This window comes from Harmonia axyridis, chromosome 1, assembly GCF_914767665.1.
Source record: "Harmonia axyridis chromosome 1, icHarAxyr1.1, whole genome shotgun sequence".
In the NCBI taxonomy this organism is placed as follows: domain Eukaryota; kingdom Metazoa; phylum Arthropoda; class Insecta; order Coleoptera; family Coccinellidae; genus Harmonia; species Harmonia axyridis.
In genome coordinates, this window is record NC_059501.1 from 22,211,044 (window position 1) to 22,225,449 (window position 14,406).

At 34.9% G+C, this 14,406-nt stretch overlaps 2 protein-coding genes across 2 annotated transcripts; one reads left to right on the forward strand and one right to left on the reverse strand.

Moving 5' to 3' along the window:
• On the forward strand, positions 1-2,610 carry LOC123678280 (protein arginine N-methyltransferase 1). The gene is made up of 2 exons (XM_045615255.1): positions 1-162; positions 299-2,610. Exons 1-2 carry the CDS (start codon positions 160-162, stop codon positions 1,385-1,387), a joined length of 1,092 nt encoding a protein of 363 aa, XP_045471211.1. The 5' UTR covers positions 1-159; the 3' UTR covers positions 1,388-2,610.
• LOC123678272 (exocyst complex component 5) lies at positions 2,600-14,375 on the reverse strand. The gene is made up of 16 exons (XM_045615243.1): positions 14,201-14,375; positions 14,020-14,144; positions 13,851-13,968; positions 13,597-13,794; positions 13,478-13,542; positions 13,241-13,424; positions 12,658-12,875; positions 12,492-12,602; positions 12,077-12,172; positions 11,863-12,022; positions 5,719-5,954; positions 5,001-5,087; positions 4,838-4,943; positions 4,630-4,786; positions 3,757-3,914; positions 2,600-2,915 (listed from the first exon to the last, which is right to left on the reverse strand). Exons 1-16 carry the CDS (start codon positions 14,231-14,233, stop codon positions 2,829-2,831), a joined length of 2,139 nt encoding a protein of 712 aa, XP_045471199.1. The 5' UTR covers positions 14,234-14,375; the 3' UTR covers positions 2,600-2,828.
• Positions 14,376-14,406: the final 31 nt, after the last annotated feature.

Sequence of the window (14,406 nt, forward strand, 5' to 3'; positions counted from 1 at the left end):
GTTTTTGGTGAGTGGTTGGTGGAACTGATATAATTGATCCCGCTTGGTTTGGTGTTTGGTTCCTTTATTTCTTATTCGTTAGAAGTGAAAATCACTTAAGAAGTGCGTTAATTAAAAATATCGTTAGTACTAGTAACACAATCGAATTTGTTCATCAAAATGGTAAGAACCCATTAAAATACACATTAGTCTGAACATAAATGAGCTATGTCCATTTTATGTAAAATTTTTCATTTAACACGTGTTACCGGCATAAGCTGCTTTTCTTCGAATAATGCTTTTAATTTCATATTTCTAGTCTAATCAAGTCAATGGACAAGTAGATGAGACGATGGAAATAGGACAAACAGTTACCAATAATTCAGTCAAAGACGAGAAAATGGAAGATGTGCCTGTTGATGAAATGACATCTAGAGATTATTATTTTGATTCATATGCTCATTTTGGAATTCATGAAGAGATGTTGAAGGATGAAGTAAGGACCTTAACCTATCGAAATTCGATGTACCACAATAAACATTTATTTGCTGGAAAAACCGTTATGGATATTGGTTGTGGTACTGGTATTCTGAGTATGTTTGCAGCTAAAGCTGGAGCTAAACGTGTGATAGCAGTAGAATGTTCTAACATAGTAGATTTTGCTCGTAAAATAGTTGAAGCAAATAAATTAGATCACATTATTACAATCGTCAAAGGAAAAGTTGAAGAAATTTCGCTACCTGAGGGAATAGAATCAGTAGATATCATTATATCTGAATGGATGGGATATTGTCTTTTCTATGAAAGTATGCTAGATACTGTTTTATTTGCCCGTGATAAGTGGCTAAAACCTGATGGTCTTTTATTTCCTGATCGTTGTTCTCTTTTTGTTACTGCTATTGAAGATAGGCAATATAAAGATGAAAAAATCAACTGGTGGGACGATGTGTATGGTTTTGATATGAGTTCAATCAGAAAAATAGCCATAAGTGAACCTCTAGTAGATGTTGTCGATCCAAAACAAGTAGTTACAAATGCTTGTCTTCTTAAGGAAGTTGATTTATATACAGTTACCAAAGAAGATTTGGAATTTTCATCACCTTTCCATTTAATATGTAGAAGAAATGATTATATTCAAGCTTTGGTCACTTTTTTCAATGTTGAATTCACAAAATGTCATAAAAGGCTTGGTTTTACTACTGCTCCAGATGCAGCTTATACCCACTGGAAGCAAACAGTGTTCTATTTTGAAGATTACTTAACTGTTAAAAAAGGAGAAGAAATTGATGGTATGTTCACCATGAAACCTAACCCCAGGAATAACAGAGACTTAGATTTTGTTGTTGACATCAATTTCAAAGGTGAACTAGGGGAAGTACATGAAACTAATAGATATAGAATGCGTTAGATATAAATCTTATAGTTCGAATGCTTTTCTGTTTCTTCATTAGTGTGATTTATAAATATCAGTGTTTAATTTTGAGCTAGTCTTAAGTCATTTACTCAATTCTTGAAATTTGAACTGAAGGAAACCTAAAAATGAAACTCAACATTGTGAAAAGCACTAAAACGTAAGGTGTGAATGTTCCAGAACTAACACTTCCATGCTCTAACACTGGGCTGAACTATTTTTTGCATTGGTTTACTTCTGGGGATATTCCTTTAAGTGAACTATCCATTAGTATTATCTATTTTAGTTTATGGTTTTTCTCTTTGGAAACCTTAAATTTTTATTTTCTTCTAAAACAATTATTTCTGACTGCATCAAGTTCTGAATTTATAAAATTCGACCGCCCATTTTAGAAATATTTTGTTTTAAATAATGATCTATTTGTTTTACTTAGATGAAACAAATAATTAAATTTAATATTTTGTACTCTAGGTCTTTACAGGAATACAATTTATTTCTGATGTGAATTTTTGTAAATATAACTAGAATAAATGAAATTATCAATGCAAGGAACATTTTTTTTTTTACAAATGTTTCTAAATTATGGTCATCTCAATTAAAATCCTTGATACTGCTATCTCCAATTAAAAAATGGTATAAGAGGTAATAAATTTAAGTTGAAATTCATGAAAAGTTTTTGTTCCATTTTTAGGGTACCTTTTTATATTTAACTATTAGATATTTGTATGACTTCCACTAGCTATATTATACTGTAAATTTTATCAGAACAAAATAATCTAGTTGTATATAAAATACAGTTTTCATAGGTGAAATGAATCTCTGGATTTATGAGGATGTGATTATGAATGAAATTTCAAATATGCTATTTAGGTTTTTTTCTTCATGACATGAAATTGCAGCAATTATATTGCTCCTTAGTTTTTGATTTTTTTAAACTATTATTTGTTTAAACTACTAAGAAATATATGAAGAACTATATAGTATACAATGAATACTGATTAGCGGTGATTTTTTTTATGTATAATACCTAGTGTTTTTCCTTAATTTTAGTATTACTTATGTAAATTCGCATGAAATTTTTAAAAGATTCCGAGGAATATTTTTTACAGTGAAATGGGAATAATTAGATTATAAATTATTTTCTTTCTATTATAACATCATGATATAATATAAATTTCAATAAAAACATCAAGTGAAATCACGAAATAATTTATACAACATGCCTATACTTTTTATTATTATAATAATATCTGACAATGCAATTATTGATTCAATCAACTTAAAATTATTTGAAAACTAGTATTCCAATAATTTTGAATGGAATGTATATAACAATTAACATATTCAAAAAATAATTGATTAATTACAATAGCACTTCACAAGGATATAACTGTTGGACTACATGATAATACAAAAAATTATTATTTGAAATTCCTGATTATGTTTTGAAAAAGTGTTGCTTTTGTGATTTGAAGTCGCTCCTTAGCTGAATAAAATTATATAAAATAGATTTATCCAATTTCACCTGAAATATAGAACAATTCAAATATTTTTATAGCTTCACTCATATAACTAAACTGAGTGTGAAAGTGCCCCAAATTCAATATTTACTAAGAGCATCTCAAAAATTACGGAAATAAGACTTTAATTCTTTTAGAAAATTTGAGATTTTAGAGTGCAAATTATAAATATTTTGATTCGCCTTAAAAAATTGCTGTTTCAAATAATTTGCTGAACCTTCATTTCTGTTTGAGATATTTCAAAACTTTTGAGTAATTTTTGTGACTCAAATTCTACTTTTATATGATCAGACACTATTTTTTAGCCTCAGATTCGTCAAATATCAGGTTTTTGAAAAATCTGTTTCAAAATTATAACATTCGATTTTGTTTGTTATATGATACTACACCTTACATAAATATTGTTCATTTATTTTGAGCTATAATGTTTAATTAAATCAACATATCCTCTTAAGTGAGGGAAATTCCATAAAATAGTATTATTCAAATGTTCAATCCAAAGAAACAGTCTATTGATTGGATTACTCAAATTCTGTGTTTTTTCATAAATTATAGAATCAGTTGGTTATAACTAGACGCATTATATCACGAAATAAATGGAAAATATTTCTATATAATGTTTCAAGAACTTGTCAAAAAGCTGATAACGTGATATTTGACCATCCGAAACCAAGATTATATTTGAAGCAGTAATTTTTCATAAAGAAAATCAATATTTCAGTGATCTGCCTCCTGATACCTTTTTATTCCAAAAAAATAATCGGATGCTGTCAATGAGTATCGATTTTCAGATACTTTCAGCCAAGCCTTAACCATTAATTAAAAGAATTTATGTAAATCACATACCAAGGAATCTTCAGAGCAGACTTGTTGCAAATTTTCTGGTTTCACTAATAGAAGATTACAAAGAGCATGAAGTGTTTCAAACTGCTCGGCAGTAGTAGGGCCCAGAGGTTTTGTAAAAGAACGATATTCATTTAGATCACAAATTGCAACCATAGCGCCTAGAAAGTTGAAAAAATAATTCAATCTAAAGAGGAATTGAAAGCAAATTTTTTTTTCTCTAAGTATTTTTGGATATTGGAGAATAATAAAATTCCATTTGTGTCTGTGTGTATTTAAATATAAGATGTGATTTATTAATCAATTACACCAATGTTATTGGATTCTAGAAGTTGGATCAATTATTATTAATAATAATAATAATTTATTCATCACCATTACATCAAATAGAATATGAAAATAAAATAACAAGATTAAGAATGACCTAAGCAAAGCTTGTATGTATTCACAATCTGTTGCATTTGAATGAATAATTATCGTGTGCAAAAGACCTAAAAATGAAAATTATTGCCAAAACGTGTATACAGGAGAAGACCAAGGAGCGTCCCAAAAAAAAAAAAAACAATAATAATAATAACAGTAACAAAAGAAAAAAAAAACACATAAAGAGTCAGTCATAGTTGAAAATACTAGCAAGTCAATACTCTCACAAATCTCTCAGGATTTTCCATTATATAAACTTTCAATCTATTTTTATAACCTTTTTGTCGAGGATTACAATTAACTTTAAACTGAATGGGCAAACTATCATAGAATTTGTATTTCGTATTAAAAGAAATGATAAAATAATTACGAACTCTCAAAAGCTTCTCACTTCATGTCAGTTAAAAATTAGTCAGTCATCAACTTAAATAATCATTTCAATAAGAATTTTACCTGCCGTATTGTACTGAAACTGAAGCATATGGTCATACACGATTTTGTACAATTTGAGACCTAAATCCTGTAAAACTTGATTAACTCTACTCCCATCTAGGTTGTCACTTATTTCTTTGATCACACCTGTTATATACTGTGAAACTTGTTTACATGCCTACAAAATAATGTATAGAGAAATAGAATTTCAAAATTTGAGAGAACTCACTGAACTTGCAACAGTATCAAAATCATCAGTTTCTGGCTTGAAATCGTTCTTTTTTTGTTCATTTTGTAAATACAATTTCACCCAAGTAGTGATAGCATTAAGAGATCTAAAATTAAAAGGTAAATGATATAATAGTACATGACACAATAATTTTAAGTATTACCTCTCCAAACCAATATTAATCTTTTTTTCAATATCTTCTAATATGAATTTTTTCCTTCCAATACAATCATCATACTTCAGAGTATTTCTACAAGAAAAAATTCTTAACATTTTCAAATTCAATGCCAAGTTTAGAATTTTTCAACTTCTCTAACATATACATGCATTTGGTTTTTTTTTTTTTTAATTAATTTGCAGCTAAGGTTATTAGGTAATCATTGCCAGTTATAAACCTTTGGAAATGATGAAGGAAAAACTTCCCCTCCCCAGAAATTTTCACAGTTTATGTGATAGAATGTGTGAATTCAAAAATCCTCCTAGCACAAGTAACGGATTAATAAACTTTGAAGATTAAAATGAATGATTCAATAAAAAATAATTCTCAAAAACTTGAATTACAATTATTGAAAAGATATTTTGCTACGGAGATGATAATACAATTTTTTTGCCGCAAAGTCGTAGCTTAACAGTTATTTATTTTTTAAAGTGTTATTCGGAGCTCTGAACGAATTTTTATTGATATTTATTATATTATTTTTTTCATATGGTCGACTTGCTGTGTCTCTCTTAGAGACTTTGTATGAGTTTGAAGAACTGATTATGTTTTTGGTCAGTTAGTATACAACTTTATCGGTTGCAGGAGAATTGTGAAAGGGTAGCTCCAAGTTGGTAAATTCCTTATATAAAACATATGTAACAATGAGAAAGCAATATCTCACATGATCAATGGCGTAACAATATCAGAAAATTGTTTCTCCACCAAGTGAATTATGTTATTTGCATGATAAACCACTGTGAAGAAATAGATGGTAGGAGGAGACCGTGAGCCTTCTACAACAGGCACAGATTGGAGCCCCAACTCTAAGGCATAATCAACATGTTCTATCAAAAGAGAATTCATCAATTTATCCAATATCTGGGAAGCATTATTAGCCTTATCCTCTGATTTAGATAACTGAAATAATACATCAATTATTCATCTAAAATTCCAAATCACTATTTATAAGTCACAATATAATAGATTATATGGGGTTAGAACTATTTTGAGGTGAACTAAAGGAATATCAAAAACCGTTAAAGATACAGGGTGGCTTGAATTAGAAAAAAGTTGCGTTATTTAGGGATCAGTGTGTTACTGTTACTTCGTTCAGTTGTTATGTGAAACCATCACTTAATTTTTATAAAAACCTCAATCCTGTTTGATAAGTAATGTCCTATTAATTACATAATCATGCTGATACCAATACTCTACATAGCATACAACTGGCAATGTCTGTTTTTTCTGAGTATGAGTTCTTTAAATTATATAGATCGATGTCTCAGACATTGCCAGTTGTACTCTACGTAGAGTATTGGTATCAGCATGATTATGTAATTAATAGGACGTTACTTATCAAACAGGATTAAGGTTTTTACAAAAATTGAGTGATGTTTTTACATAACAACTGAGCGAACTAACAAGTTATTTGACAATTCTGGCACCAACCTAGTACTTAAACAAAAAAAAAAAGCGAAGTTCAAATTTGCGTAGCTAGACTCGACATTTTTGTAGAGTGTGATACATTATTGAATTCGTATTTTTTTTCCTTATGGCGTCCATAAGATGAAACAAATTGACAATCATTGGATAATGACTACAAACCGAATTTAGTGAAGTTATCTCCAAAAACAAATTAGTTATACAGAAAAAAAAGAGAATCTCGATTTTCTGTTTTTTCGAGATATCTCAAGAACCATTGGAGATATTTTGGCCAATAGTGGCCCTCTAAATAGTTCTAACCCTATATAGTAGAAGTAGCACAATGTTATTTTCGCGAAGTAATTCTCAAAACAGATTACACTACTTCTGAAAGAGATAGTTTTGCCGGGATGAATTTTTGTATAGTATCTCTACTTTTTCTTAGATGGTACTTGCTCTCGGGGGATTAGTCGACCCCAGCCATGCCAAGGTCTGTGCTGGCATGGTTCACCGCAGCCTCCTCGGGGCGAGAGTTGGACAGTGATCGACCGACACTGACCAATGCGGTGCGACTCCCCATACCCTGCTGTAGTGTCGTGGCTTGGGGTATTGCACGGGGTTTACGATGCCAGGTATGCAAGGGATCAGCACTTCATGCCTGATATACCGACATGTGGAATCTGATGTCTGTAGTCATGTCTCGCGAGCAGAGGACACATGCCGGGGGATTTGGCTTAACCGCCTGAACCGAGTGTATGAAAGACACAATAAAAACTTTCCCCAAGACAAGGTGGAACAGCGTATGCCGAAGTCTGCGTGGCTAGTGGGAGGATCTAGTCCTGAATATGCGAACTCCAGATACCAGGCGACCTCTGGTTTAATTGGCCTTCCAGGGGCATGCGGGGCTCTGCCTCTGGTGACTGAAATTCCCTAGCTGCACGTGGGACTTCATATGGACCAGATAGAAAAAAGGGCTGATCCGCAAGGGCGTGATAAGGGGGGTCCGACGGAGAAAAACCGGCGGTCCCTTCTGAAAAGCCTAGCGGACAACCTACCTCATAAGGAGTAGATGTCTGACATGCCTTCAGATAAACCTCCAGCACTCGAAGGCAGCCTCTAGTGCCTTATGCTGGAGAACATCTAGAAGGCATGTTGACATAGGGCTGATACAAGAGCCCTGGATCAATGGAGGCCAAGTAAGAGGCCTACCAAACAAAGTATATCAGACGATATACTGCGATAAGGCAGTAAGTCCAAGAGCCCTAATAATACTCAGAAGGGGACTAACCTGTCTTCCACTTACAGAGTTCCTGACAAGGGATCTTGCTGCGGCATTGGTTGAGGTGCGAACTGAGAACATCAAGAGGCAGCTTGTTATCGCCTCAGGATATTTTCCAGGAGATGCCATCAGCCCACCACCGGAGGAAGTACAACGCCTCATCGAATGGTGCCGCATAGAGAAGAAACAACTTATTCTGGGCTGCGATGCGAACGCACACCACAAAGTATGGGGCAGCACAGATATAAATCATAGAGGTGAGGATTTACTTGACTTTCTATTTTCTACTAACATAGAGATAGTAAATGTGGGTAATAGTCCAACCTTCATGAATGCGATCAGAAGGGAAGTAATTGACCTTACACTGGCGACACCTTTTATTGCGGGGATGGTCAAGAACTGGAGGGTCTCAGAAGAGCCATCCATGTCAGACCATATGGCAATAGAATTCAACGTTGAAGCAACTGCTTCAGCTGATGTTGAGTGCAGGATACCCAGGAAGACAGACTGGGAACTTTACATAGCCCACATGAGTTCTGATCTGAAGGGCCTGAAATACAACATCAGCTCCAATGAGGATCTGGAGAACGCCTCTGCTCACTTCACATCATGTCTGAAGAGGGCATTTGAAAACAGTTGTCCACTCAGGAAGAAAACGATCTCCAGAGACGTCCCCTGGTGGAACAATCATCTTGAAAACCTCAAGAAAATTGCTAGAAAAGCCTTCAATAAGGCTAAGCGAGAAAGCAGCTGGAATGCCTACAGACTAGCCCTGACCAACTACAACAAAGAGGTCAGGAAAGCCAAAAGGCAGTCCTGGAGAAGCTTCTGTGAGGGAATAGATAAAACGGCCCCAGCAGCTAGACTTCAAAAGGTACTATCTAAGGATCACTCAAACCCAATTGGCCAAATAAAGAAGCCATGTGGGGAATTTACGAATGATCCTCAAGAGAGCCTAAGAGCTCTACTAGAGACTCACTTTCCTGGCTCCAGGCAGATTACCAGTGAAGATGGGGCCCCCGCTGGGGAAGTATACAACCCCACCAGGTGGGATTCTCAGAAAGCTGGTAGACTATTCACACCAGAAAGAATTGAATGGGCGATAAAGAGCTTTCAGCCCTTCAAATCAGCAGGCATGGATGGTATTTTTCCAGTCATGCTTCAGAAAGGTGTTGAAGTACTTATAGCCCCGATAACTGAGCTCTTCAAGGCCAGCTTTACAAGGGGCTATATCCCGAAATCATGGAGGGAGGCGAGGGTAGTATTCATACCCAAAGAGGGTCGAAAAGGCTCCCCAGAGCCTAAATCCTATCGACCCATATGCCTCACCTCCTTTCTCCTGAAGACCATGGAGAAAATAATTGACAACAACATACGAGGCAGTGTAAAACTCCACAGCAAACAGTTTGCTTATAGGGCGGGTAGATCTACTGTAGACGCCCTTCATCATCTTCTTAGAGAGGTGGAAGGCACCCTCAACGCGAAGGAGATTCTGCTTGCAATGTTCGGTGATATCGGAGGGGCCTTTGACAATACCCTACATACCTCCATATGCAATGCAGCCAAAAGGAAAGGGATAGAACCCTCCACTGTTAAGTGGATATCAGCTATGTTGAAAGGACGAACCGTTACAGCCTATCTGGGAGAAACCGAAGTGACTGTGCTGACGTGCAGGGGATGCCCTCAGGGAGGGGTTCTATCACCCCTGCTGTGGAGCTTGGTCATGGATGGCCTCTTGGAGAGGCTTACAACAGGCGGATTTAACGTCCAGGCTTATGCCGACGACATAGTGGTGACGGTTAGAGGCAAGCATGTGGGCCGAATAAGTAGCCGAATGCAACTTGCTCTCAAAACTATTGAAAACTGGTGCGGGGAAGAGGGGCTTACTGTCAACCCCTCGAAAACATCAATAATCCCGTTCACTAGAAGAAGGAATCTCGACCTCAGAGCTCTGGTCTTAAATGGTCAGACTCTGCACTTCTCTAGTGAGTGTAAATATCTAGGTGTTACCCTGGACAGTAAACTGAACTGAGGGAAACATATAGATAAGACTCTTTCCAGAGCCACGGCGGCTATGTGGGCATGCAAAAGACTCTTTGGAAAGACATGGGGAGTGAAACCGAAAATGGTACTGTGGTTATACACAGCGGTGGTACGCCCTATTGTCACCTATGCATCTCTAGCATGGTGGACAAAAACCGAGGAGGTCACCACACGCATCAGGTTGCAGAAAATGCAAAGGCTGGCGTGCATTGGTGTCACAGGAGCTATGCGCACAGCTCCTACGGCAGCGCTGGAGGTCATACTAGACTTGCCTCCCTTACACCTACATGTAAGGAAATGTAGCCTGCTCGAAGCAATAAGGATTTCCCATAATGGAAAGCTCCTTCCTGGGAACTGGGTTGGACATATGAGGATACTGAATCAACTAGATTCAAACCTCCTCGCAAAACCATCAGATATTATGCCAACCACCTACGATTTTGAAACGCCCTTTGAAACGGTTATAAATGATCGTCATAGTGCAATAAGTTTCATAAATCGTTTAGACAAAAAGTCATCCATATGGTTTACAGATGGATCAAAAACAGAGAAGGGCACCGGCAGTGGGATATATGGACCTAGACTGAGGATCTCTAAAGCCCTGGGAAGTGAGCCCTCGATTCTACAAGCCGAGATAATGGCTGTTTATGTATGCGCCCAGGAGTGTCTCAAAATGAACCTTAAAGGGGCGCATATATACATCACCACGGACAGCCAAGCCACGCTGAGATCCCTGGAATCGTGTTGTCAGGGGTCTCTGCTGACTTGGGAGTGCCGTAACACCATAAAGCAACTGGCCAGAGGAAACAAGGTGACTCTACTATGGGTACCAGGGCACTGTGGTGTTGAAGGAAATGAGAGAGCGGACGAGCTTGCAAAAAGTGCATCTAGGCTAAGACCTGCTGGACCTGAGCCTTTCTGTGGGATAGGAAAAGACCAATACAAAGCTGCGGTCCAGCTATGGGAGTTGAACAGTAGGACAATCCACTGGACTAACACTCCTAGACTTGCTCAGGCAAAGAAATTCGTGAAGATTTCACCTACTTACACCAGAAAACTCCTGAAGCTGTCACGAGCGGAGCTTCGGGTGATGGTGGGACTGCTGACGGGGCACTGTCGGTACAAACATCATTTGTACCGTATGGGTAAGTCAGCAGACGAGATTTGCAGGCTCTGTGGATCGGAAGTAGAAACTTCTGAACACTTGATATGCAAGTGTCCAGAGCTGGCTGGCCTAAGAACCATTCACATGGGCAAGCCGGTCCTGGATACCAGAGAGGTAATGGCCAAGGCCCCTAGGGAGGTTGTCAATTTTATTAACGTCGTTGACGACCTCCCTGGGTTTCTATGAATGAGTAGGGTAGTGAACAAAAGATCTGCATGGTCGCAGTTCCCGGAAGGCTCACCGAAGCAAAACGACCCCAGTTCAAATAATAATAATAGATGGTACTGATGAACGTCGAATCGAATTTGTTTGTCATTGTCCTACTATAATATGATCTACAGGCTGTTTCGAAAGTAAACCGCTATGGTTTAACCATGCATTCAGAATCAAAAAATAATACTATTTTTGTTGAGGAACTATAGGCCAAAAAGGCTTCGTTTTGGATCTACAGGGTGTTAAAGTTCATTTGAAAAACCAAAAAGAAACACCAAATATTTTCTAATAAATTACAATACATGCTCACAAAAATTGCTTGGTGTGTTTTGTCGCATTGACATCCGTAACTAAGCAACATATCTTCTCGTGCTGTCATGGTCAGCTTATAATAAAAAGAGTTTCTTTTCTCAAACACGGTGCATTCAGTAGTATGATCAATTATTTTTGAGCCATTAATTTTCATTTCTATAGTAATTTTTTCTGTAACTTTTCTGGGTTTTTCAACCTGTAGAAAAATAGAGCTGTTTATTTTTAAAAAATGTTCCATTCTTCAATTGAACTTCAACACCCTGTAAATCCAAAAAAAAACCTTTTTGGCCTATAATAGTTTTTCAGGAAAACTAGGGTTATTCTTTGATTTTAAATCCATGGTCAACGTATGTCGGTCTTTTGGAATAGCCTGCATACAATGAACAACTTACCAATGCACATCTTTGAAATGCATTTTTTGTATCTTGAAGGATTGTAATAGCCAACTCTTCAGAAAGAAATGTTTCCCCACCATAGTTTTCAATTTGGACAATATTAATATTTGTTCTTGTTCCAATTACAGCTTGAATGTCTCTCCTCAAATCTTGAAACCTTTCAATGAAAATGAATTATAATAGTAATCTTTCAATTACTTGTAATTCTTACCCTCCAGACTGTAGAGGTTTTTTTTGATGATGTTTGGATTCATAGTATTTTTGAAGATTTGCACTATTTCTTTCCCTTAGACACTTCAGTTCAAGACTAAAAAAGGAGTAATTTTTATTTAATTTAAAAACTCTGATTTCCAGATAAGTGAATTCAAGCTTTGCAACTAAATTTTCATTGATAATTCTAGTAAAGATGTAGAAGAAACTTATGATCAACTAGAACAAATTTAAAGAAAAGCATTTAAATTCAGAAGTTCATTCTACTTTTTCAATAATTTCCACTTGATGAATAAATTAAATAATTCATTTAATAATCAGTTATTGGATGATCAAATGACTTTTTGTCATTTGACTAAGAATGAAATAGCAATTGGAATTCCTGTTAACGGTAGATTAATATTTTCTTAACATACTTGATATAATTATCCACATATTTGTTGAATATATTATTCGTTAACTTTTCTAAATAATTACTATCAGTCCCAAAATTGAAAACAGATAACTCAGTAGACAGTTGGTTGGTCCTAAAATGAAAATTTATGAATAATGGGAACAAATAATAAATAATATTTAACTCACTTCATATACAAATCATATAGAGTACATAAATAAACATAAATATCTTTAGTACCATCTAAGTTTTTTGCTATGAATTCAGCAATTTTGAGTTGATAAATGTTTAACACAAATTTAGCCATCACCTGTTCCGAATTAACAAATACTTTCTTGATGATTTCCTCACTACTCTCACACAATTTGAAGAGATATGTGAACACATCTTTCGTTAAAAGGCAGCCCTATAAAAATATCAGCAATTAATAGAACTAAAACAAAATAAGCAATCAACCAAATTAAGTTACAATTTTAATTTTTGGAGATGGCATTAAATATTAATAAATTATATTACTAAGATTCTTATATATTAAAAATATGAGACAAAATATAGGCCCATTGAAATATATCCCATGGTATAAAGATTACCATTTACTTTTGATAGGTGCAGATTAAAATATAATTGAAAATTCAAAAAATAAGAGATAAGGTAACCTTGATATTACAAAAATCAAATTCAAAATAGGCAACTGTTCCATCATTTCTGATAGTATTTCAAACAGGTAGATCTTTTCAACATCTCATTTGTCTATAATAAAAATCTGCTCACTTCTTGGCTCTGTTCAATAAAGGCATCAATACAATGAGTGTAATTTTTAAAATCTGAAAGTACTGCAGCTATTTCTTGCATTCTTTTCAAATTTCCCACTTTCTGTTCATTTACAAATTCCTCAATAAGAGCTCTTTCAATTTCATCATACTTTCTTTCTATTTTTCGTTTAACTCCATCAAATCTGAAAACAAAAATTAGAAAAAATAAAAAACAAAATGAAAATGTTGAACTCACTTGGGAGATGGCAAGTCCTGAGAAATCAGATATAACTTTTGAATAACATCAGCTGCATCGTCGATCTAAAACCTACTTGGTTAGACAGTCATTTCATTTTAATTTACTATTCAATCTACCCTTTTAGGATCCGTGAACAGCAATGAAGTCAAAGGCCCAGTTGATATAAATTCACTCAAATGTGTCATAAGCCTCTGTGCTTCTACCACACGTGACCTAGGCCCATTAACACTATCTAACTGATCTCCTAGATGAAGAACTTTAGTGGCTACATGGTTAATTTTTCCATCTAACTCTTGGAAGTGGTTTATTGTTTGCTGTAAAATAACTTCAGCTATTTGAAATTCTTTGAGAATCACGATATGTATCCTACTTTATTTTGGTCAAGAAAACCTTGAACCTTTTTACAAAATATTTCTTCATCTTCCTTAACTATAGCTTCCAATCGTTCACACTTTTTTTGTTGTCGTTCTTGTAGTAAGGTTAGATCCCTATAATTGAAAGGTATTATACTTAAAATTAATATTTTTCAATGCTCTCACTTTATAGCTTGTATAAATGATTCATGTAACAAAGAGGCATTGAAATCTCCTTTTCCATCTTGCTTAATTTCTGCTATAGTTCTCCATGCAAGACATTCAACAAATTCCTTAGCGTCAAAGGGTTCCTAATAACAAGAAAATATTAAATAAAAATTATTTCAGTAAAAAGTAAATGCTGAACCTGTTCAAGTTCCTTCATATATTGTTGCATCATTTTTACTGTTTTTTTATTATTTAATATGTTGAAAAAATATTCATATATAACTAGAATCCTATATCCCTCTTTATTATGACGTTTCCAAAAATTTCAGTTTTAATAAATATTTTGAGCAATCACCTGTAATTGACATTTGACATATATGTCAAAACCTACTCAAAATTAATAGA

What these genes read in the sequence shown, in the direction of transcription:
- LOC123678272 (XM_045615243.1), bottom strand. Translation starts at nt 14,233, where the DNA reads ATGATGCAACAATATATGAAGGAACTTGAACAG. An exon ending in CTATATGATTTGTATATGAA is followed by an intron (nt 12,603 to 12,657) that starts GTGAGTTAAATA and finishes TTTTCATTTTAG; the next exon opens with GACCAACCAACTGTCTACTG. An exon ending in CATTTCAAAGATGTGCATTG is followed by an intron (nt 5,955 to 11,862) that starts GTAAGTTGTTCA and finishes GTATTATTTCAG; the next exon opens with TTATCTAAATCAGAGGATAA.